Here is a 23,499-nt window from a genome sequence, read left to right as displayed (position 1 = left end):
CTTTGATGCTCAATGTCAAATAATAGTGAAGTAGACATAGTTCCAAACTATTGCTGTAACGCCGTGGCGCTGATTCATCCTAGCCCGTTGAAGGCCATCTTTACACCCACCCGTGCAAATCCGCTGTAAATGCCATTTCTTGAGATATGCAGTCCCACCCATCAAAAATGGAGCTGCAAAGAAAAGTGTTTGTTAAATGATTAATTGTATGAAGTCATTAATAATTATATTGAGAATAAACTTTTTTTTAACAAAACATTTTGAATTGTTCACAAATAATCTGATAAAAATATAGTTTAGGGATGGCAAATATGTTTTAAATGTCACTTCACTGAGGTGCTGTCAAATTATAGTTACTACAGAAACTTCAACAATTGAAAATTACAAGAATATTTGGACTGAAAGGTATAGATTTCCATGGAGACTGTAAAACAATCAGTTCTTTATTTTTGCTGCCAATTTTCTCTGCCAGTTTTCTCCCTTCCCTGTCTCTCCTAATGTCATTGCCTCCCAGCTGGGATATAATTCCTTGAATGCCAGTTGCCATCTGGCCATTATTCATGTGTGAACCTTGATAGTGAACGCTAGCAGCCTATTTAACCACACACAGCATCATCGCCAAGTCCGATCCTGGCCTCACTTGGCGTCGACACTTCCATATTTTCAACAGGGGGTGCTGGATAGTGATCAAGGCTGTTTATCCCCTTCCTACCCAAAGGTGCTGTATGATTCATCAACTCTAGATAACCTCAGTAAACAACTGGTGGAGCCAACTTGACAGATTTGAATGTCAATGTTTAACCATTTGTAAATGAATATTTACTTTGTATACACGGGGTTCAGTTTCGTGACTTGAAACACCACATAAACAAAAGGAAAAGATTACATCAGGAAGGTAATGTTGAGGACACACCTATAGGAGGCTTCAAATTGTTTCCTGCTTTGCCGTTTCAGAACCAATGTTTTACGGCTGAAGAAACAGCTTCAAGAGATCGAACAAAAGATTATGGAGCTGATTTATGGAGTTGGTGAATAACCTGGCCTGTTAACCCCAGGCAGTAAAGCACCATTGTCCACTTAATATTTGCTGGCCAACAGACATGAGGTGTAATGCTCCTTTGTATTTTATACTTAAGTCAAGGTGGGTTGGTATTAATTGACACCCATTCTTGATTTTCTACATTCGTTCAGAGTGGTGTTGGAGTAAACCTAAATTATTTTTTTCTTAAGTATATCCACAAAAGTGCCTTATATTTTTGCCTTGTCCCCATTGGGACAGGACTCCAACTGTTCATTTGGAGCACTCCTGCATTTCCCAGCTCCACATTCAGGTATCATTTAAAAAGCTTATCTTTTTGGTGGCAGCCTCCAGTGGTCGCTAAAAGGACTGCTAGTTAGGCCGCATATGGGCCACATTTTCCTGAACTACATCCTGGCTACGTTCAAGGCTGCCCCATTTTACAACAAGGGCAACAAACAGGTGTTAGGCCCCCTATTTGCATGTGCAAAGGGTATAACGCGTCTTTCAACCATGAGCCCTGGATACCTTGTTTATGCCGTTACCAATATGGCAAGTGGCACACTTCTGGTGCATATTAAGCGTGCCCCGCCCGCCATATTGGATGCTTAGGTGCCTGTTTTGTGCTTGAAAAACGGGTGTAGTGTGATTAAATTTTTAGGCCATGGTTTCTATGGGAGAAAAATTCGGTTGATTTGTGCCTCCCGTTAGTGCCCTAAGAGGGCGCTAACGGGGCGCAAAGCAACTAGCGCCTGGGTGCGGCGCCGCTAACGCCTCCTGCGAAATTCAGCGGGAGGTTAGTGGCAGTGGTACCCATTAGCGTCCCGTGGCGCTGCCCCGCCGGCGATGACGTCATCGCCGTGCACAGCGCCCCGCTCGCACCCCGGCTGCGATCTTCGGTAGCATCCCCTGACTTACCGCCGGACGTTATGTCCGACAGGGTCTGGGGGGCCTACCTGCGGCCGGGGCGGCGCTAATTAAAGGGAAGGTGCCAGGCGGCCATTTTTGTTGCTGGTCGCCTGCCAGCACCTGCCCGTCCCCGGCCTTCTTGAGTGCCGGCTGCGACCCAATTTTTCCCCCTATGTGTTTCTACATTGGCCATCAGTAAAGAATTAAATAATGTACCCCTTTTAAATGCGTCTGTAGCAAAAAGCAGCATTAAAATCAGTTCAGAATATGCCTGTGCAGGAGCTGTGAAGTTTTCACCACCATTCTGAATGAAAATAACTGAAGGAGGAGAGCTGGTGGTACTACATTCCATCCACTTGCTCTCATATTTCAGTGCTCGAGAGCACTTAAATCACAGAGATGAGGAAGAGATCTGTCCCGTAACTTTGCTGAAATTACAAAAAAAATTCTAAACAGGTTTCTACAAGGAACACTGTCACAGTCTGAAATACAAAACTTCAAGCAGTTTTCTTAAGTATTAATTTAAGTATTGATTATGTATTAACAAATGATCCACCTTTAAAAATGTAAGAACATGAGAAAACAAGGAATGAGAAAAGGCAGACAATGTACAACCTAACCTATCATGGACTCTACCCCACCCACAAAATCTTCAATAGGAAAATTCTGTATAAGTACTCCTGATCTCCAAAAACAATCGTGAAAAACTCCTGAATATTGATCCATTTTTCACAAATGAACCTGCACATAAAGTCCCTGCCCATCGCCCTCATCCTCAGCACCATAGACGCCATCAGGGTAAAAACTGGACCTTGTTACATCTGGGCAGAAAACGGGGGCAGAAAAACCCAATTTTGGGGCGCAATGTCCCTCGCCCGATTTACGCCTGCGTTATGGCCCCGCAATATTGGTAAATGTGGCTTTACAGGTGTCTCAGGCAGCAGCCTAAATCAGGCGTATGTACATATGCAAGTGGCAGGGGCCTAAAACCTGTTTCAGGACCCTTTGTGAAAATGGTTGCTGATCAGTGGAGCAGGTGCTGGCCTGCTCCGTTTAGGATTCTTCAGCGGCCCACGAAATGTAAGTTATTTTTTTCTAAAAATCAATCAGAAATCAGTGCTGTGGAGTCAGGAGGATCAGGAGGGCTCCTCTGATTCCACAGCCCTGTGAAAGTCCTAGGTCTCAGAATCATGTCTATGGCTCTACTATGACTCCTGGTCAAAGCATCTCTTGAAGGTAGGATGCAAAAATTGTGCTTCCAGCAGGGAGCCACACTCGCAGGGAGCACAGGTCAGAGAATGAGGGCGAGAGTGTGAGTGTGTCTTTTCTGTAGGGAGCGCAGGATCACAGAATCACCTCTAATGCTCCAGTAATTATCAGTAACCCATACAAGGTCTGCACAGAGCGGGATTAAACGGAGTGGACTTGAACAGAGTGCTTTGTTTACGAATTTGGAAAGAGTGGGAATTCGGAGGTGAGTGAAGGAGTTGTTGCTTTTTGCCTACACTACTTGTAGTGCTTTGTGTTACAGGTAGATATTTAATTGCAGTACCCTCATCGTAATCTAGAATAAGTAGTCAGGAAACTACACTGTAAACTAAGTGACCTAATTACAAATTTAATTAAATTTAATTAAATATATCAAGGTTATATAGGGATGGCAGTGCAGGCGTTGCGGCATGTGGGAGTTTGTGCAGAGCATTGTGCTCCTGGACAACCACGTTTGCAGTAAGTGCCTGCATCTTGAGGAACTTCAGCTCGGAGTTTTTGAGCTGGAGTCTGAGGTGCAGACATTGCAGGCATCAGGGATGGGGAGAGTTATCTGGACACTTTGATCCAGGATCTTTAGGTTAGGTAGTGGTACAGGTCTGGTTAGTGGTCAGGGACAGGAGGGTGTGACTGCAACTCAGGCAGGTAAGGGGACCCCAGATGAAGTGCTGGAGGAGCCTCAGCCTTTGTCCTTGTCCAACAGGTATGAAGTTCTTGCTGCCTGTGTGGATGAGGGAAAAGCCTGCAGGATGGGTGAGCAAGCTGACCATGGCACTATGGTGCAGGAGGCCATTCAAGTGGAGGGAGTGAAAGGGAATGTAGTTGTGGTAGGGGACAGTATAGTCAGAGGGATAGATACTGTTCTCTGCCACCGCAACCGAGAGTTCCGAAGGTTGTGTTGCCTGCCAGGGTTAAAGACATCTCCTCACGGCTGGAGAAGAACTTGGAGTAGGAGGGGGAGGATCCAGTTGTCATGGTCCCTATAGGAACCAACAACATAGGTAGAACTAGGAATGAGGTTCTACTGAGGGAGTTTGAGGAGCTAGGATCCAAATTAAAAAGCAGAACCTCAAAAATCTCTGGATTGTTACCTAAGCCACATGCAAATTGGCATAGGGACAAACAGATTAGAGGTTTAAATGCGTGGTTCAAAGAGTGGTGTGGGAGGAAGAGATTTCAGCTCATAGGGCACTGGCACCAGTACTGGGGAAAGAGAGGGCTGTTCTGTTGGGACGGGCTCCACTTAAACCAGGCTGGGACCAGTGTCTTGGTGAACCAAATAACTAGGGCAGTAGACATGGTTTTAAACTAATGAAAGGGGTGCAGGAGGATTCAGGAAAGAGTACATTTAAAAGCAGTGAGAGAAATGTCAAGGCTCTAGAGCAGAGTAGAGTTTTGGGTAAAAATAAGCAGAGTGGGTCAGGAAGGGACAGAGAGAGCAACAAAGGTAATAAGGCCTCAGTGACTAAGAGGTGACATCAGGGAAAAAGAGAAATAAGTCAAAGCTAAAGGCACTATATCTGAATGCGCAAAGCATTCACAACAAAATAGATGAATTAATAGCGCAAATAGAAATTAACAGGTTTGATCTAATAGCCATAATGGAGATGTGGTTGCAAAGTGGCCAAGGTTGGGAACTAAATATTCCAGGATACTTAACTTTTAGAAGAGACAGGCAAAATGGAAAAGGAGGAGGGGTAGCCCTGATAATAAAGGATGTGATAAAGACAGTAGAGAGAAAGGATCCTAGCTCCAAAAATCAACATAAACTATATGCCCATGATTTTCCAAGTTGCACTCACTGTGAACACCATATCCTGCTAGGAACATTGAATCACAAAAATCACCCTTGAAATCCTTAGTTTAGTTATCTCCTTAAAGAATTCTAGTAGATTATTGAGGCATGACCTATTGCTTCTAAATATCTGAAGACTATTTCTTATGGTGTATTCTCTTTTAAAATTAGTATTGATACTATTTCATAATCTTTATTTTCTACTTACAGATGTTAGGCTAACTGCTCTATTCTGTAACGCCTTACTTTTTTTGAATACCCTCTAGTCCAAAGGTATAGCTCTTGTTTTTTTATTGAGCTTCTAAAAATATTAACCAGATCTTTACCTGAGGATTATAATTTAAAAAATGTTGACGCTGAAATACATATCAGATACATTGGTGCACATAAGAGTCAATTAAATGAGCTTCCCTGGTAGTCTAGTGCTTATGATTTGGTGTTCTCACCACTGTGGCTTGGGTTTGTTTTCTTGTCAGGGAATTTGAATTTCTCAAGCAAAAATTAGTGAGCATTTAGAAATGCTAATCAAAGATAGCCAGCATGAATTTATTAAAGGCAAGTCATGTTTGACAAATTTAATGGCCCAGAATTTGCTGAAAAAATAATGGCGTGTGAACATCGCACCGTTATTAATGTGCAAATTGCCTAGCAACTTGTGACAAGGAAGAGATACTCCATCCCAGATGCCTGTGCCCTCGCCGTGCCGTTATCAGCTCGCACGTCCAGCAAAATATGATCAAACCTAAACGTGCACGAACAAGTCTAACTGAGCACACTCTACTCCAGCAAAATCTGGGCCAATACATTTTTTTGAAGAAGTGACTTACTGGACGGATATAGAGATGCTGTAGATGCAGTGGATATAGATTTTCAGAAGGCATTTATAAGAGGCTCGTTAGAAACATTTAGGCATATGTAGATATGTGTACATTTAGGCATATGTCAAGGAAATGTAGATAGAAAGTTGGCTGATGGATGGGAAACAAAGAGCTGGAGTAAATGGATATTGCTCAGATTGGAGGAAGGTTGAAAATGATGTACTCCAGGGTCTAATTTTGTTCTTGGTATATAAAGATGATTTGGACTTATCTGTAGTGAACATGATCAGAGGCAATGGGGAGAGAGAGGGGCAGTGGGATTACATAGAAACATAGACGATAGGAGCAGGAGTAGGCCATTCGGCCCCTCGAGCCTGCTCCGCCATTTAATGAGATCATGGCTGATCATCCAAATTCAGTACGATAGCAAAATACTGCGGATGCTGGAAATCCGAAATAACAACAGAAAACGCTGGAAAAACTCAGCAGGCCAGGCAACATCCATGGAGAAACAGAGTTAACGTTTCAGGTCGAAACCCTTCTTCAGAACTGAGAAAAAAAGCAGGAAATGAGACAGATTGAAAAGCGGGTTTGGGGGCTAGGAAATGGAGGAGGGGATGAAAGAACAAAAGGGAAGGTCTGCGAGGTGAAGAGACATTAAGAGATATTCAAGGTGAGACGAGATGGTAATAGGACAGGTAAAGAGACAAAGGATGGCTCTAGATGAAGTGTGAAATGCGCTGGCAAAATGAAAGACAGCTGCCATGTGGGAGAGAAAAAAAAAGGAAAAGGCACAAACCAAAAGTGTGGATAAAAAATATATAAAAATATAATAGGGGCCGAGGTTATGATCTGAAATTGTTGAACTCGATATTGAGTCCGGAAGGCTGTAAAGTGCCTAATCGGAGGACAGGTGAGGACAAGGGGAACCCTATCGTGGTTCTGGGAGGGAGGGGCAGGGGTGAGGGCAGAAGTGCGGGAGATAGAACGGACACGGTCGAGGGCCGTGTCAACCACGGTGGAGGGGAATCCTCGGTTGAGGAAAAAGGAAGACGTCGGAAGCACTGGTGTGGAAGGTGGCATCGTCGGAGCAGATGCAGCAGAGACAGAGAAACTGGGAGAATGGAATAGAGTCCTTACAGGAGGCGGGGTTGGAGGAAGTGTAGCCCAGGTAGCTGTGGGAGTCAGTGGGCTTGTAGTGAATATTGGTCAATAACCTATCCCCAGAGATGGAGACGGAGAAGTCGAGGAAGGGAAGGGAGGGAAGAGTCAGAGATGGACCATGTGAAGGTGAGGGAAGGGTGGAAATTGGAGGCAAAGTGAATGAAATTGTCTGGTTCAGGGCGAGAGCAGGAAACAGCACCGATACAGTCATCAATGTACCGGAAAAAGAGGTGAGGGAGGGGACCTGAGTAAAACTGGAACAAAGAGTGTTCCACATATCCCATGAAAAGGCAGGCATAGCTAGGACCCATGCGGGTACCCATAGCAACACCTTTAATTTGGAGGAAATGAGTGGAGTCAAAGGAGAAGTTGTTCAATGTAAGAACAAGTTCAGCCAGGCGGAGGAGGGTGGTGGTGAATGGAGACTGGTTGGGCCTCTGTTCAAGGAAGAAGCGGAGCGCCCTCAGGCCATCCTGGTGGGGGATGGAGGTGTAGAGGGATTGTACGTCCATGGTGAAAAGGAGGCGGTTGGGGCCAGAAAACTGGAAACTGTTAAAGTGGCGGAGGGCGTCGGAAGAGTCGCGGATGTAGGTGGGAAGAGACTGGACAAGGGGAGAAAAGATAGAGTCGAGATAGGAAGAGATAAGTTCCGTGGGGCAAGAACAGGCTGAAACGATGGGTCTACCATGGCAGGCTTGTTTGTGGATCTTGGGAAGGAGGTAGAAGCGGACTGTACGGGGTTGGGGAACTATGAGGTTGGTGGTCGTGAGGGGAAGATCTCAAGAGGAGATAAGGTCAGTGACAGTCTTGGAAACGGTGGTTTGATGTTCGGTAGTGGGGTCATGGTCCAAGTGGAGGTAGGAGGAGGTGTCGGAGAGTTGGTACCCTGTCCCTGCTTTCTCCCCATATCCCTTGATCCCTTTAGCCTTAAGAAATATATTTAACTCCTTCTTGAATATATTTACTGAATTGGCCTCAACTGCCTTTTCTGGTAGAGAATTCCACAGGTTCACCACTCTCTGGGTGAAGAAATTCCTCATCATCTCTGCCCTAAATGGCTTGCCCCTTATCTTTAGACTGTGACCCCTGGTCCTGCATCTAGTCTGTCTAGTCCTGTTAGAATTTTATACATTTCAATGAGATCCCCTCTCATTCTTCTAAACTCCAGCGAATATAAGCCCAATCGACCCAATCTCTCCTTATACGTCATTCCTGCCATCCCAGGTATCAGGTGAATCTTCGCTGCACTCCCTCCATGACAAGAACATCCTTCCTCAGATAAGGCGACCAAAACTGCACACAATACTCAAGGTGTGGTCTCACCAAGGCCCTGTACAACTGCAGCAAGACATCCTTGCTCCTGTACTCGAATCCTCTCGCTATGAAGGCCAACATTCAATTTGCCTTCTTAACCGCCTGCTGCACCTGCATGCTTACCTTCAGCGGCTGGTGCACAAGGACACACAGGTCTCGTTGCACTTCCCCTTCTCCCAATCTATTGCCGTTCAGATAATAATCTACCTTCCTGTTTTTGCTACCAAAGTGGATAACCTTGCATTTATCCACATTATACTGCATTTGCCCAATCACCCAACCTGTTCAAATCATACTGGAGTTTCTCGGCATCTTCCTCACAGCACACATGCCCACCCAATTTTGTGTTATCTGCAAACTTGGAGATATTACGTGTAGATCATTAATATATATTGGGACTAGCTGGGGTCCTAGCACCGATCCCTGCGGTACCCCACTAGTCACTGCCTGCCACTCAGAAAAAGACCTGTTTATTCCAACTCTTTGCTTCCTGTCTGCCAACCAGTTCTCTATCCAAGTCAGTACCTTACCCCCAATTCCATGTGCTTTAACTTTACATGCTAATCTCTTATGCAGGACCTTATCAAAAGCCTTCTGAAAGTCCAAATACACCACATCCACTGGTTCTCCCTTATCTATTCTACCAGTTACATCCTCAAAAAATTCCAGTAGATTAGTCAAGCACGATTTACCTTTTGTAAATCCATGTTGACTTTGTCCGATCCTGTCACTGTTTTCCAAGAGCTCTGCTATTACATCTTTTATAATGGACTCTAGCAATTTCCCCACTACCGCTGTCAAGCTTACCGGTCTGCAATTCCCCGTTTTCTCTCTACCATCTTTTTTGAATAGTGGGGTTACATTAGCTACCCTCCAATCCATGGGAACTGTTCCAGAGTCTATAGAATTTTGGAAGATGACCAGCAATGCAGCTACTATTTCTAGGGCCACTTCCTTAAGTACCCTAGGATGTAGATTATCAGGCCCTGGGGATTTATTGGCCTTCAATCCTGTCAATTTCCCTAACACCATTTCCCTACAAATACTGATTTCATTCAGTTCCTCCCTCTCATTAGACCCTATGTTCCCCGACATCTCTGGGAGGTTATTTGTGTCTCCTTTGTGAAGACAGAACCAAAGTATGTATTTAATTGGTCTGCCATGTCTTTGTTCCCCATTATAAATTCCCCTGATTCTGACTGCAAGGGACCTACGCTTGACTTCACCAATCTTTTTCTCTTCACATATCTATAGAAGCTTTTACAGTCAGTTTTTTTGTTCCCTGTAAGCTTACTCTCATACTCTATTTTCCCCTCTTAATTAATCCCTTCGTCCTCCTTTGCTGAATCCTAAACTGCTCCCAATCCTCAGGTTTGCTGCTTTTTCTGGCCAATTTATATGTCCTCTCCTTGGATCTTATGCTATCCCTAATTTTCCTTGTTAGCCACAATTGAGTCACCTTTTTTTGTTTTATTTTTATGCCAAACAGGGATGAACAAATTCTGTAGTTCATCCATGCGATCTTTAAATGTTTGCCATTGCTTAGCCACCATCAACCCTTTAAGGAATGTTTCCCAATCCATCCTAGCCAACTCGCGCCTCATACCATCGTAGTTTCTTTTATTTAAATTCAGGACCCTTGTCTCTGAGTCAAATACTTCACTCCATCTTAATGAAGAATTCTATCATATTATGATCGCTCCGCCCCAAGGGGCCTTGCACCACAAGATTGCTAATTAATCCTTTCTCATTACATAATACCCAGTCTAAGATGGCCTCATCTCTAGTTGGTTTCTCGACATATTGGTCCAGGAAACCATCCCGTATACACTCCAGGAATTCCTCCTCCACAGTATTGTTACTAATTTGGTTAGCCCAATCTATATGTAGATTAAAGTCACCTATGATAACTGCTGTTCCCTTATTGCACGCGTCTCTAATTTCCTGTTTAATGCCATCCCCAACCTCAGCATTACTGTTTGGGGGTCTGTATACAACTCCCACTAACGTTTTCTGCCCCTTGGTATTTCTCAGCTCTACCCATACAGATTCCACATCATCAGAGCTAATATCCTTCCTTAATCTCCTCTTTAACCAGCAATGCTACCCCACCTCCTTTTCCTTTTTGCCTGTCTTTCCTGAATATTCAATACCCCTGTATGTTGAATTCCCAGCCTTGGTCACCCTGGAGCCATGTCTCCGTAATCCCAATTATATCATATCCGTTTACAGCTATTTGCGCAGCTAATTCTTCCACCTTATTATGAATGCTCCTCGCATTAAGACACAAAGCCTTCAAACTTGTTTTTTTAACACTCTTAAACCTTTTAGAATTATTATTTACTGTGGCCATGTTTGATTTAAACCCTTGATTTCTCTGACTGCCACATTTGCTTTTCTCCTTCCTGTCTTTTGTTTCTATCCTTGCTGCCCTTTCCTCTGTCTCCCGGCACAGGTTCCCAACCCCCTGCCATTTTAGTTTAAACCCTCTCCAACAGCACTAACACTCCCCCTAGGACTTTGGTCCAGGTCCTGCCCAGGTGCAAACCGTCCAGTTCCAATGTCCCAGGAATTTGAATCCCTCACCCTTGCACCATTCCTCTAGCCATGTATTCATCTGAAATATCTTTCTATTTCTACTCTGACTAGCACGTGGCACTGGTAGCAATCCTGAGATTACTATCTTTGAGGTCCTATTTTTTAATTTACCTCCTAACTCCCTATATTCAGCTTTTAGGACCTCATCCCGGTTTTTACCTATATCGTTAGTACCTATGTGCACCACGACAACTGGCTGTTCACCCTCCCCCTCCAGAATGCCCTGCAGCCGCTCCGAGACATCCTTGACCCTTGCACCAGGGAGGCATCATACCATCCTGGAGTCTCGTTTGCGGCCGCAGAAACGCCTATCTATTCCCCTTACAATAGAATCCCCTATCACTATAGCTCTCCCGCTCTTTTTCCTCCTGTCGTGTGCAGCAGGACCACCCACGGTGCCAGGAAGTTGGCTGCTGCTGCCTTCCCCCGATAAGCCATCTCCCCCAACAATATCCAAATTGTTTTGAATTGTTCGAGGAAAGAGCTGGCACAGGCATGATGGACCGAATTGCTTCCTTCTGTGTTGTAAATTTCTATTCTATAGTTCTATGAGTATTAACCTTTGATATACAGTGTGATGTGTTTATTTGTTATAGATGGATAGTTAGATGGAAAAAGTTACTGACAAGATTTTCAGGCTTTGCACCAGCAACTCTTGAAAAACTATTTATAGTTTTCTAAATTACCACTCCAATATCTGACCATTGGATACTCTTGCACTATACTAATCAGATTTGAAAATCCCAGGACACATCAATAATCACTATATTCAAATCAGCAGTTATCTTTTTATCCTTATTATTTAAATGCAGAAATTATATTTCAAATATGTTGCTTACATTTTTATGATGTTGGTGGATGCTTTGGTAATTTTGTTTGCCAGTCTGAGGAGTCCTTTGGTGTACCTCTTTTCTAGGTCAGCCCTTAAACAAATACAAGAAACCGCCATGTGAATTATAGTAGATTAATGCAATTGTTAAAACTGTAGTGCCACACATTTACCCTTTTTCTTTTAAGACTAGTGCCTGCTTTTTGATGTGCACTGTTTAAAACTGCACAACTGCCTGTTTTGTTTGATGCAGCAACCTGTATAACGAAAAGTTTTGTGCCTGTAGTGAACTGTTGAGTCGGTTATAACTGTCATGTCTCACAGGAACATCGATCCAATTTGAAATCTTCTCCCTAATTACATTACTGCAAAAAATCCTTTCCAAGAAATATGCTCCAGCACAAGTATCCAGAATTGTCATCATTTATTGCATCCTGCATAATTGTACACTGGAGACAGTCCAACTACAGGAAGCAGAGGAACTATCTTGGGAAAGGGAGGAGAATCTGGATGGAGATAATGATCAGCAAAAGAATGAGAATGGCCTTGAAGGTCATCCTGTCGCTGGTCCAAAAAATGTCAGACATGCTCTGATACGAGACACATTCTCAAAAATAAAATGAAGTTTCAGTAAATTCATAGACACCCAACCCCCTATATTCATTGTCTTCATCATCTCCCCATTTTGAATTAAACATTTTTGTAATTTTCCAAGAATACCAAGGTTGATCATATCCCAATCCCTAGTATCCCCAGTAATAAGGAGGGAGCAAAAGCTAAAAATGCAATTCATTACTATATATTATACATAAGCTGCACATGTTCAAGAACCAATCTCTAAGCAAGAATGTCTAGGTGCCATCTGAGCGTCCAAAAGCACGGTTTGTCCAGCTGCTGATTGTCACAATGGGCCGCATAGGACTGAGACGGTTGTTATATCGAGCAGCCACTGTCCTGAGAAGCATCAATGCCAAGTTGCATTTCCAAACCAGAAGCCAGAGCAATCTAGCCCTGCTGCTGTGAACCTGCATGTTCAGGCATCTGGAAAACCTAACAGTGAGACTCACTGGACCTGCAATCCTGAGAAAATGCTAGATTCTGATAGGTCAGTGGTGCCTGGCACATTCTCTGAGAGGCCACAGATCAGCTGAAAAGATCGCATGGTATCAATTGGAGCAGAGAATCCCCTGTGGTTGCTCCTCTCAATGAGTTCCATGGCAACTGGATCTACCATTGCTCCCGAGGCCTTGTTTATGGAGGTGGCCTCTGTAGACCTTCCTGGAGCTGCCACCCTCTCCAGGAACTGCTGAAGTGAGAGAAACCCTCCCCAATGGTGTTGCACATGCTGATACTGGACTCCACCAGCTGATCAGACAGATGTAGCACATTCTGGGAGACAATCCCATTACGTACCTGTACATGATTACAATGCTCTGTTTCCATCCTTTGTTTAAATGCAGGGCCTGAGAGATTTGTGTCCCAAAGCTCTTCAGCCAAGGCTTGTCATATCTGGATCCTCAAATCAGAGACAACATCGCCCTCTTCATCCAGCCTACCTTCTCCTAAACACTTGTGCAATGTGTATCACCCAGTGCTGTCCCGTCCTGATCACTATCCTGATATCTCTGGGTGCCTATTTCTGGGTGATGCTTGGGAGTGATGAAATGAATGACTGGTGGGTGATGGAGTGAGGGCAGAGTGACAGCTGGAGAGAAATGATTCCTCTTCTTCCACCTTTTGCTGTAACATGAATGCAGATGACTTTAAGTATGACTCTTCCTGCTCATGTGGGAATTTGGCAGGGGACTGGGATGTAGGCGTCGCTGGCAATGCCAGCATTTATTGCCCATCCCTAATTGCCCTTGAGAAGGTGGTGGTGAGCCGCCTTCTTGAACCGCTGCAGTTCCGTGCGGTGAAGGTACTCCCACAGTGCTGTTAGGGAGGGAGTTCCAGGATTTTGACTCAGCGACAATGAAGGAACGGTGATATATTTCCAAGTCAGGATGGTGTGTGACTTGGAGGGGAACTTGGAGGTGGTGGTGTTCCCATGCGCCTGTTGCCCTTGTCCTTCTAGATGGTAGAGGTCGCGGGTTTGGGAGGTGCTGCCGAAGAAGCCTTGGCGAGTTGCTGCAGTGCATCTTGTAGGTGATACACACTGCAGCCACGGTACTCCGGTGGTGGAGGGAGTGAATGTTTAAGGTGGTGGATCGGGTGCCAATCAAGCGGGCCATAAGAACATAAGAAGTAGGAGCAGGAGTAGGCCATACGGCCCCTCGGGCCTGCTCCGCCATTCAATAGGATCATGGCTGATCCGAATCTAGACTCACGTCCACTTCCCTGCCCTCTCCCCGTAACCCCTAATTCCCTTATCTGTTAGGAAACTGTCTATCTCCATTTTAAATTTATTTAATGTTGTAGCTTCCACAGCTCTCTGGGGTAGCAAATTCCATAGATTTACTACCCTCTGAGTGAAGAAGTTTCTCCTCATCTCAGTTTTGAAAGGGCAGCCCCTTATTCTTAGATTATGCCCCCTAGTTCTAGTCTCACCTGTAGTGTATGTAACCGTTCCACCTTTAAGAGAACTATTTTAAGGGTTGCACTACTTTATCTTGGCTGCTGTATACTGTAATACCGGTGGTGACCACACCAGTATATAAGTGCTGTGTAATGATTTATTGGGCAGTTCCGCCCTGACCTTCGACTAGTAAAGACCTGTTAAATTTTACTCTTGTGGTCTGTGTAGTAATTCTCAATATAACACACAGACTTAACAGTGGCGACGAGTACGATCTTACCCTGCGGCAGAGATACATCCAAGGCAGTTTAACGGGCGTCGAGAGGAGGCATCCGCCCTCATCATTCTGCTGAGAGAAGACTCGGGTCTGCAGAGCAAAAGAAGAATTCTGACACGAAGCCTTCCATCAGCAACAGGCAGTGATCATCCCTTCTATCACGGTGGTGGGTAAGCCGATCAACGACAAGCAGCAAGTCGGCCACGTTGGCTGTGAAATAGGGGAGGGAAGATCGGAGGATATAAGGGCGGAGAACTCGACCACGGCCGGGGAAAAGAGCTGGACAGAAGTTGGGGCCAGAGGCGCTGAGACTGGGGCAGCGTAAGGCACGGAAGCCGCGGTGAATGCAAACGCAGCCGGTGTGAGAGACCGGGCTGCAAGCGGGCTGGGAGACGCAACAGCGTCGAGAGCAAGATCGACCGCGACCGGTGAAAAAGGCCGCGAGGCGCAGCGACCGGGACAGCGAAAGGCGCGGGAGAAAATAAATTTTTTTTAAAAACCGCGGAGAACTCAGCCGCAGCCGGGGGGGAAAGGACCGGACTGCAAGAGGGGCTGGGAGGCACGATTCGAGAACCGCTTGCGTGGGAGAAAATTAAAAAAATTAAAAAAAAACGCGGAGAACTCAGCCGCAGCCGGGGGGGAAAGGACCGGACTGCAAGAGGGGCTGGGAGGCACGATTCGAGAACCGCTGGGGAGGGCGAACGCAGCAATACGGCAATCGCCATTACAGCCAGCGGGGGAGAAAGGCAAACGCGGGAAGCCGCCATTTTCGTGGGCGGGGAAGAAGACAAGCGCGGGAAACCGCCATTTTGAAAAAAAAAAAGTTAAAGAAAAATTTCTTTTTGTTTCTCAAGAAGATTGTGAGGATGCCTAAGTGTGGTAACATCAACTATTTCGATCTCGATGTTGAAGATTGGGCCACGTATGTAGAACGCATAGAGATATATTGTAAGGCAAATAAAATATCAAATGAAGATAAAGCACTAACCTTACTAAACTCAATGGGTGCAAAGACATACGGGCTATTGAAGCATCTTCTATCACCAGCTAAACCGGCGGATCAGACTTTCGCTAATATTGTTGCTGTCCTGAAGGATCATTTGAACCCCACACCGCTGATGTTAGCGGAACGATTTAAATTTTATGCGAGAACGCAACTGAAAGAGGAAAGCAACGCGGAGTACTTAATTGAACTGCGTAAGCTAGCGAAATACTGTCAGTTTGGGGAAAGTCTGACAGAGGCACTGAGAGACAAATTCGTGTGTGGATTGTCGAGAGAAGGAACACAAAAGCGGCTGCTTGAAGAGAATGATCTTACACTTGATAAGGCTGTCTCTATTGCAGCATCGCACGAAGCTGCAGCGAGAGGCACTGCGGAAATGCAGCTGAAGGTAGCGGTACTCGGAGTAGATCAAATGGCTTTGGGTACAACGAAATGTTATCGTTGTGGGAAGACAAAACACGATCAGAACCAATGCTGGTTTAAAAACCAGGAATGTAGAAAATGTGGCAAGCTTGGTCACATAGCTAAAGTATGCCGGTCAGGAAAGAAGACCAGCAACAAAAAGTCACCACAGGAAAAGTGCAGAAAGGTACATAAGGTGGCTGAGAAGAGTTCGGATGAACAGAATTCGGATTCAGACTCCAACAGCAAGGAACTGGGTAGTCTGAGAATTCACAATGTGAGTAAGGAAGCTGACCGACAAACTATCTGGGTCACACTGCAGATAGCAGGAGTCCATGTGAAGATGGAATTGGACACCGGATCGGTGTTGACGGTCATGAATAAGCAAGATTACAAAAGGTTATTCACACATATTCCCCTACGGGATACGGAGATAGTATTGCAGACATACACGGGGCAAAAAGTATACCCCATCGGAAAGATAAAAGTCAAGGTGATACACAAGGGCAAAGAACACCAAGGAATGGACATATATGTACTACCTGAGGGAGGTCCACCACTTCTGGGACGGGAGTGGATCAGGAAAATAAATATGGACTGGCACTCCCTAAAAGCAATAACGGTAGATTCCGGAAAGAAAGATGTCAAACCTGAACGATTGTCCAGAATATTGGATGAGGCTAAAGAGGTGTTCCAACAGGGACTGGGAACACTGAGAGGAATTAAGGCAAAAATCAAGATTGCAGAACATGCAAACCCCAAATTTTTCAAAGCCAGACCGGTACCTTATGCGATACGACCTGCTGTGGAAGCTGAACTGGAAGGGCTTGAACGTTCAGGAGTACTGTCTAAGGTGGACTGGAGTGAGTGGGCCACGCCCATTGTTCCCGTCATGAAGCGTTCATCGAGTAACAAGCCAGGGGAACCGGGGAAGGTCCGCATCTGTGGAGACTTCAAGATCACAGTTAATCCGGTGCTTCACATGGTGCAATATCCGCTTCCGCGGATTGAGGATATCTTTGCTTCATTGTCTGGCGGGAAACACTTCACCAAGATAGACCTGGCGCAAGCGTACTTACAGATGGAAGTTGAGGAAGAGTCGCGCCAGTATCTCACAATCAACACGCACAGAGGCTTGTATCGATATAATAGACTGGTTTTTGGAGTGGCTTCGGCTCCAGCAATTTGGCAGAGGGCCATGGAGCAGGTATTACAGGGAATTCCAAGCACTCAATGTTACTTGGACGATATCCTGATTACAGCAGAGGACGATGAGGAACACCTCGCAAATTTGAAACTGGTGCTCACCAGGTTGAAGGAATATGGCCTTCGAGTTAATCGCCAGAAATGTGAGTTCTTTCAGAAACGGATCTCGTACTGTGGTCATGTCATTGACCAGGAGGGGCTGCACAAGTCACCTGACAAGATCGAAGCTGTTGTGAAGGCTCCCGCTCCGGAAAATGTATCCCAGTTGAGGTCGTTCCTAGGGTTGATTAACTATTACCATAAGTTTCTGCCAAATCTATCCACGGTGCTGCACCCGCTGAATGCTCTGTTGCAGAAAGAAGTACCATGGAAGTGGAGCGAGGACTGTAAGAAGGCCTTTCGCAAAAGTAAGGCATTGATCACCTCAGAGGAAGTGTTGGCTCACTTCAACCCAACGCTACCTATTCGTCTAGCTTGTGATGCTTCCCCTTATGGTATTGGAGCAGTACTCTCACACAAGTTGCCAAATGGCTCGGAAAGGCCAGTCGCATTTGCATCCAGATCATTGACCTCCGCTGAGCGCAACTATGCTCAGATAGATAGGGAGGCTCTCAGCCTTGTGTGGGGAGTAAAGAAGTTCAATCATTACCTGCAGGGCAAGAAGTTTACACTGCTGACAGACCACCAGCCGTTGGTATCCATATTCAACCCTAAAAAGGGCGTTTCCATTATGACAGCGCAAAGGCTACAGAGGTGGTCCCTTTTCCTAGGGGCACACCAATATGACATAGAATACAAAGGATCAAAACAGCATGGGAATGCTGATGGCTTATCGCGCCTACCGTTGCCAATGGTAGAAGAGGCGCCTACAGTGGACCCAGTGGAGATGTTCCACTCAACCATAGTGGAATGTCTACCAGTAACAAATTCTACCATTGAAAAGGAAATGAGAAATGACCCGACTCTCTCACGAGTCTACGATTTAACGGTGAAGGGATGGCCAGCACATGGCGAGCCACTGTTGCCAGCATTCTCGCAAAGAAGAGAACAGCTGTCAGTGTGCCGAGGAACCTTGATGTGTGGATCCAGAGAGGTGATTCCACCCAAACTTCAGCATAAAGTGCTAAAGGAGCTTCACGAGGGGCATCTGGGTGGAGTGAAAATGAAGAACCTAGCCAGAGCGTTTGTGTGGTGGCCAGGTATCGATGGAGACATCAAAGAAATGACCAAGAGCTGTCTAGGATGCCAGAAGGTCCAAAACGCCCCACCACAAGCCCCTCTACATCCATGGGAGTGGCCCTCATCTCCATGGCAAAGGGTACATATCGACTTTGCTGGTCCATTTATGGACTCAATGTTCTTAATCGCGGTGGATGCACACTCCAAGTGGCCGGAGGTAATAAAGATGTCCTCCACCACCACGGAAAAAACTATCACAGTGTTAAGGACCATAAGGGCAGCACGGTGGCATAGTGGTTAGCACTGTTGCCTCACAGCGCCAGGGACCCGGGTTCGAATCCGGCCTCGGGCGACTGTCTGTGTGGAGTTTGCACATTCTCCCCGTGTTTGCGTGGGTTTCCTCCGGGTGCTGCGGTTTCCTCCCACAGTCCAAAGATGTGCGGGTTAGGTTGATTGGCTATGATAAATTGACCCTTAGTGTTAGGGGGATTAAATGGGGATATGTGTTGGTGTAGGGGTTACGGGGATTGGGTGGGATGTGTGTCGGTGCAGGCTCGATGGGCCGAAATGGCCTCTATCTGCACTGTGGGGTTTCTGTGATTTCTGTGATTCTGTGATTTGCCAGGAATGGGCTGCCGGAACAGATCTGTTCTGATAATGGACCGCAATTTGTGTCCGAAGAATTCAGGAAGTTCTTAAAAAACAATGGGGTTAAACACTACACGTCCGCCCCATACCATCCCGCCACCAATGGATTAGCTGAAAGGTTTGTCCAGACCTTCAAGAAGGCCATAAAGGCCATGGGTAATGAAGACATAAATCTACAACATAAGGTAGCTAACTTCTTGTTGGCGTACAGGAATGCAACACATGCGGTCACAAACCAAACTCCCGCCATGATGTTTTTCAATAGAAGACTAAGATGCCGGCTGGATTTGATCAAGCCAAACATCAGAAGGGACGTAGAGAACCGGCAATTTCAAGACATGAATGAAAGGCCAACTAGAACCTTCCAGATAGGTGAACAAGTTTTGGCCTGGGACTACCGTACCGAGAAATGGCAGCCTGGAACTATTTGCACACGACTAGGACCGCTGATGTATACCGTGGATGTAGCGTATGTAACCGTTCTACCTTTAAGAGAACTATTGTATGTAACCGTCCACCTTTAAGAGAACTATTTTAGGTGATGCACTACTTTATCTTGGCTGCGGTATACTGTAATACCGGTGGTGACCACACCGGTATATAAGTGCTGTGTAATGAGTGATTGGGCAGATTCGCCCTGACCTTCGAATAGTAAAGTCCTGTTAAAGTTTACTCTTGTAGTCTGTGTAATAATTTGCAATATAACACACAGATTTTACAGTGGCGACGAGTTCGATCTTACCCTGCGGCAGCGATACATCCGAAGCAGTTAACGAGCGTCGAGAAAAGGCATCCGCCCTCGTCGTTCTGCTGAGAGAAGACTCGAGTCTGCAGAGCAAGGAAGAAGGAAGGATTCAGACACGAAGCCTTCCATCAGCAACAGGCAGTGATCGTCCCTTCTGTCACGGTGGTGAGTGAGCCGATCAGCCACGAGAAGCAAGTCGGCCACGTTGACTGTGAGTAGGGGGCAAATAAAAAGAAACGGAGGATAAGGGCGGTGAACTCGACCACGGTCGGGGGAAAGGAGCCGGACAGAAGTCGGGGCCAGAGAGGCTGAGACTGGGGCAGCGTAGGGCACGGAAGCCGCGGTACAAGCGGGAACGCAGCCGGTGTGAGAGACCGGGCTACAAGCGGGAACGCAGCCGGTGTGAGAGACCGGGCTACAAGCGGGCTGGGAGATGCAACAGCGTCGTGAGACAGCTCGACCGCGACCAGCGAAAAAGGCCGGGCAGCTACCAAGGCCGCGAGGCGCTGCGACCGGGATCGTAAGGCGCGGGAAGAAATAAAAAATAAATAAATAAATAAAACCGCGGAGAACTCAGCCGCAGCCGGGGGAGGAAAGGACCGGACTGCGAGAGGGCTGGGAGGCGCGATTGGAAGCCGCTGAGGGAGAGACAGAGCCCGAGCGAGCGGAAGAGACAGAGCCCGAGCGAGGGGGAACGGGACCGAGCGAGGGAGACCGAGCGAGATTCCGCCCAGCGGCTGGAACTGTTCGCCGCCAACGGGTTGTCCCCAGCGCCGGTTGCCCTGCCGAGAAAAGGGAACAAGGAACGCACTGAAGCCAGCGCTCAGGCTGCGAACCCCGAAAGCCAGCGGTCGTCGCCCGAGAGCAAAGCTTACCCCTCCCACCAGGGGAAGAAACACGGGAAGCCGCCAGTAGGTGGGGAAGAAGACAGGAGCAGGAAACCGCCATTTTGAAAGTGGGCGGGGAAGAAGACAAGCGCGGGAAACCGCCATTTTTGGAAAAAAAAAAGTAACGAACAAATTCGTTGTTGTTTCTCAGAAAGATAGTGAAGATGCCTAAGCATGGTAACATCAACGACTTCGATTCCGAGGTGGAAGATTGGGCCACGTATGTAGAACGCATCGAGATATATTGTGAGGCCAATAAAATAGCAGATGATGATAAAGCTCTAACCTTACTAAACTCAATGGGGGTGAAGACATACGGGCTATTGAAGCATCTTCTATCACCAGCTAAACCGGCGGATCAGACTTTCGCTAATATTGTTGCTGTCCTGAAGGATCATTTGAACCCCACACCGCTGATGTTGGCGGAACGATTCAAATTTTATGCGAGAACGCAACGGAAAGAGGAAAGCAACGCGGAATACTTGGTTGAACTGCGTAGATTAACGAAATACTGTCAGTTTGGGGAAAATCTGACAGACGCATTGAGAGACAAGTTCGTGTGCGGGTTGTCGAAGGAAGGAACACAAAAGCGACTGCTAGAAGAGAACGGTCTTACACTTGATAAGGCTGTCCTTATTGCAGCATCGCATGAAGCCGCAGCGAGAGGCACTGCAGAAATGCAGCTGAAGGCAGCGGTACTCAGCGTGGATCAAATGACTTCGGGTACAACGAAATGTTATCGTTGTGGGAAGACAACACACGACCAGAACCAATGCTGGTTTAAAAACCAGGAATGTAGAAAATGTGGCAAGCTTGGTCACATAGCTAAAGTATGCCGGTCAGGAAAGAAGACCAGCAACAAAAAAAAGTCACCGCAGGAAAAGTACAGCAAGGTACACAAGGTGGCTGAGAAGAGTTCGGATGAACAGAATTCGGATTCAGACCCAAACGGCCAGGAACTGGGTAGTCTGAGAATTCACAATGTGAGTAAGGAAGCTGACCTACAAACTATCTGGGTCATGCTAAAAATAGCCGGAGTCCAAGTAAAAATGGAATTGGACACAGGATCAGCCCTATCAGTCATAAATCGAAGGGATTACAACCGGCTATTCTCACATATACCCTTGAGAGATACCAAGATCGTATTGCAGACATACACGGGGCATAAAGTATACCCCATCGGAAAGATAAAAGTCAAGGTGAGAGACAAGGGCAAAGAACACCAAGGAATGGACTTATATGTACTACCTGAGGGAGGTCCACCACTTCTGGGATGGGAGTGGATCAGGGAAATAAACATGGAATGGCACTACCTAAAAGCAATAACGAGTGAGAACTCGGTGAAGACAATCAGCTCAGACTCTGAAACTGATGACGATAAGACCAGCCCAGGTGCGAAAGACAAGTCTAAAATGGACTTGCTGATTAAGGTTGGAAAAACGAAGGAGTGCATAAATGCTTATGCTTCAGAGGAGAACAAAGTTTCAGAACAGAATTCCACTGAACAACAACAACATAGTTTGACAGAGAATTCTGAGTCTGTCCAGTTTACAGACATGCACAATTCTGAGGAACACTGGGCTCGAACTCAACTCCATTTCAAATTACAACAGCAATTAGAACAATTGAGTTGCCGTCTTGAGCAAGAGATGAAAGCAATGAAAAAGTTCTTTGACACAGAGTGGGAGAATCTGGAAAGACAACAGAAGCAGCTGATGGAGAAAAGGGAGCAGGAGCACACAAACCGTCTGCGCGAGGAGGCCAAACGAATCAAAGCTGATTCGGTTTCTGAAGGTGTGTGCTCTAATCTGGTGGAGCAAGATGTTCAGCAACTGAAGGCGCTTGTTAGCAGGTTGCAGGCAGAAAAGGCTGATTTGGTCGCCATGAATTCCAAGCTCCTACTGAAGTTGGGTGCAGCATCACCGGACGATTCATTTGTGGAAATTCGAATGGTGGAGGCTGCGGATGATGGCGAAGTAGAAACAGCAAAGGAGCCCCAGGGCAAGGTTATAAACATCCCTGCAGCTACTGGGAAACGGATGATGTCAGAAGAGTTAACGGTCAGCCAACTCCTTCATATGCTGAGGGACAAGACTCTGAAATGGGAACAATTTGAACATGAGCTTAAATCTTCAAAGGAGAGGGGTTTGGAGCTCTCAAAAGTTATTGAAATAGCTGAGGTTGCAACACAGACTGAGAAGATGGCAGCAGAGCAACCCTTGGATGCCAAAAGTACGCTGACTCACGTCAATGTTGAACAACAGAATGCTGAAACAACTGCTCCAGTAGAGGGATTGAATAATACGATCAATCAATCTCCGAATGAAGTTGAAGTATTGAAATCACGAATGAGGTCATTAGTAAAAGATTTGCAGGAAGCCCAGAAAAAGCTGGAGGAAGCTGAACACATGAAGAAGTCTCTTCAGGAGAGATGTCTGGAATTAGAACAAAAGCTGACCAACGTCCAGCTGGGCATGGAGGAAATAAAAGACCCTCTTGCTGGCCTAGCTCAGGACGACACCGATTATTACCACGTCCTGTTGAACGACACCGAATATAACGATGACCTGTTCTGCCCAGCTTGTGGGGAAATCTTCCGAAGTGCAAAAACCCTGAAGAATCACAAAAAGTCTAAGAAACACCGGGAGATGGTGGCGCTGCTAAGGCAACAGGAGAAAGAGGAGGAGGAACTGTGCATGCGGCTGGCAGCAGAGCACAGAGAGTCTCCAAGAAGCAGGAAAGGAAAAGACGAAACAGAAGAAGATGACCCATCTGAACCATTATCACCCCTACCAGATCACGCACGTGGTCCCTCCGAACGGAACCAAATCAGTTTGGAAGTAGAAAAACTTCCCAAGGTACTCAAGCTTTTAGAAGTCAGCAATGCTGGTTCAGAAGTGACGGAAGTTCAAGCTGTTAAGTC

The 23,499-nt window shown here is 46.2% G+C and overlaps 1 protein-coding gene across 2 annotated transcripts in view; it reads right to left on the bottom strand.

Annotated features, from left to right (window-relative positions):
* nostrin (nitric oxide synthase trafficking) overlaps window positions 1-23,499 on the bottom strand; it is an 85,844-nt gene that overhangs the window by 30,912 nt on the left and 31,433 nt on the right. For both annotated transcript variants that reach the window (XM_085986471.1, XM_085986473.1), the window contains 2 exons: window positions 11,725-11,808; window positions 111-173 (listed from right to left, as the gene is read on the bottom strand). In XM_085986471.1, the coding sequence (XP_085842597.1) occupies window positions 111-173; window positions 11,725-11,808 (147 nt within the window). The remainder of the gene's footprint in view (window positions 1-110; window positions 174-11,724; window positions 11,809-23,499) is intronic.

The sequence above is a fragment of the Somniosus microcephalus genome, chromosome 4, assembly GCF_052327205.1.
Source record: "Somniosus microcephalus isolate GS21.2 chromosome 4, FLI_Smic_1.0, whole genome shotgun sequence".
NCBI classification, from domain to species: Eukaryota; Metazoa; Chordata; class Chondrichthyes; order Squaliformes; family Somniosidae; genus Somniosus; species Somniosus microcephalus.
Note: the sequence above shows the minus strand (reverse complement) of the source record. Positions and strands in the feature narration are given on the sequence as shown.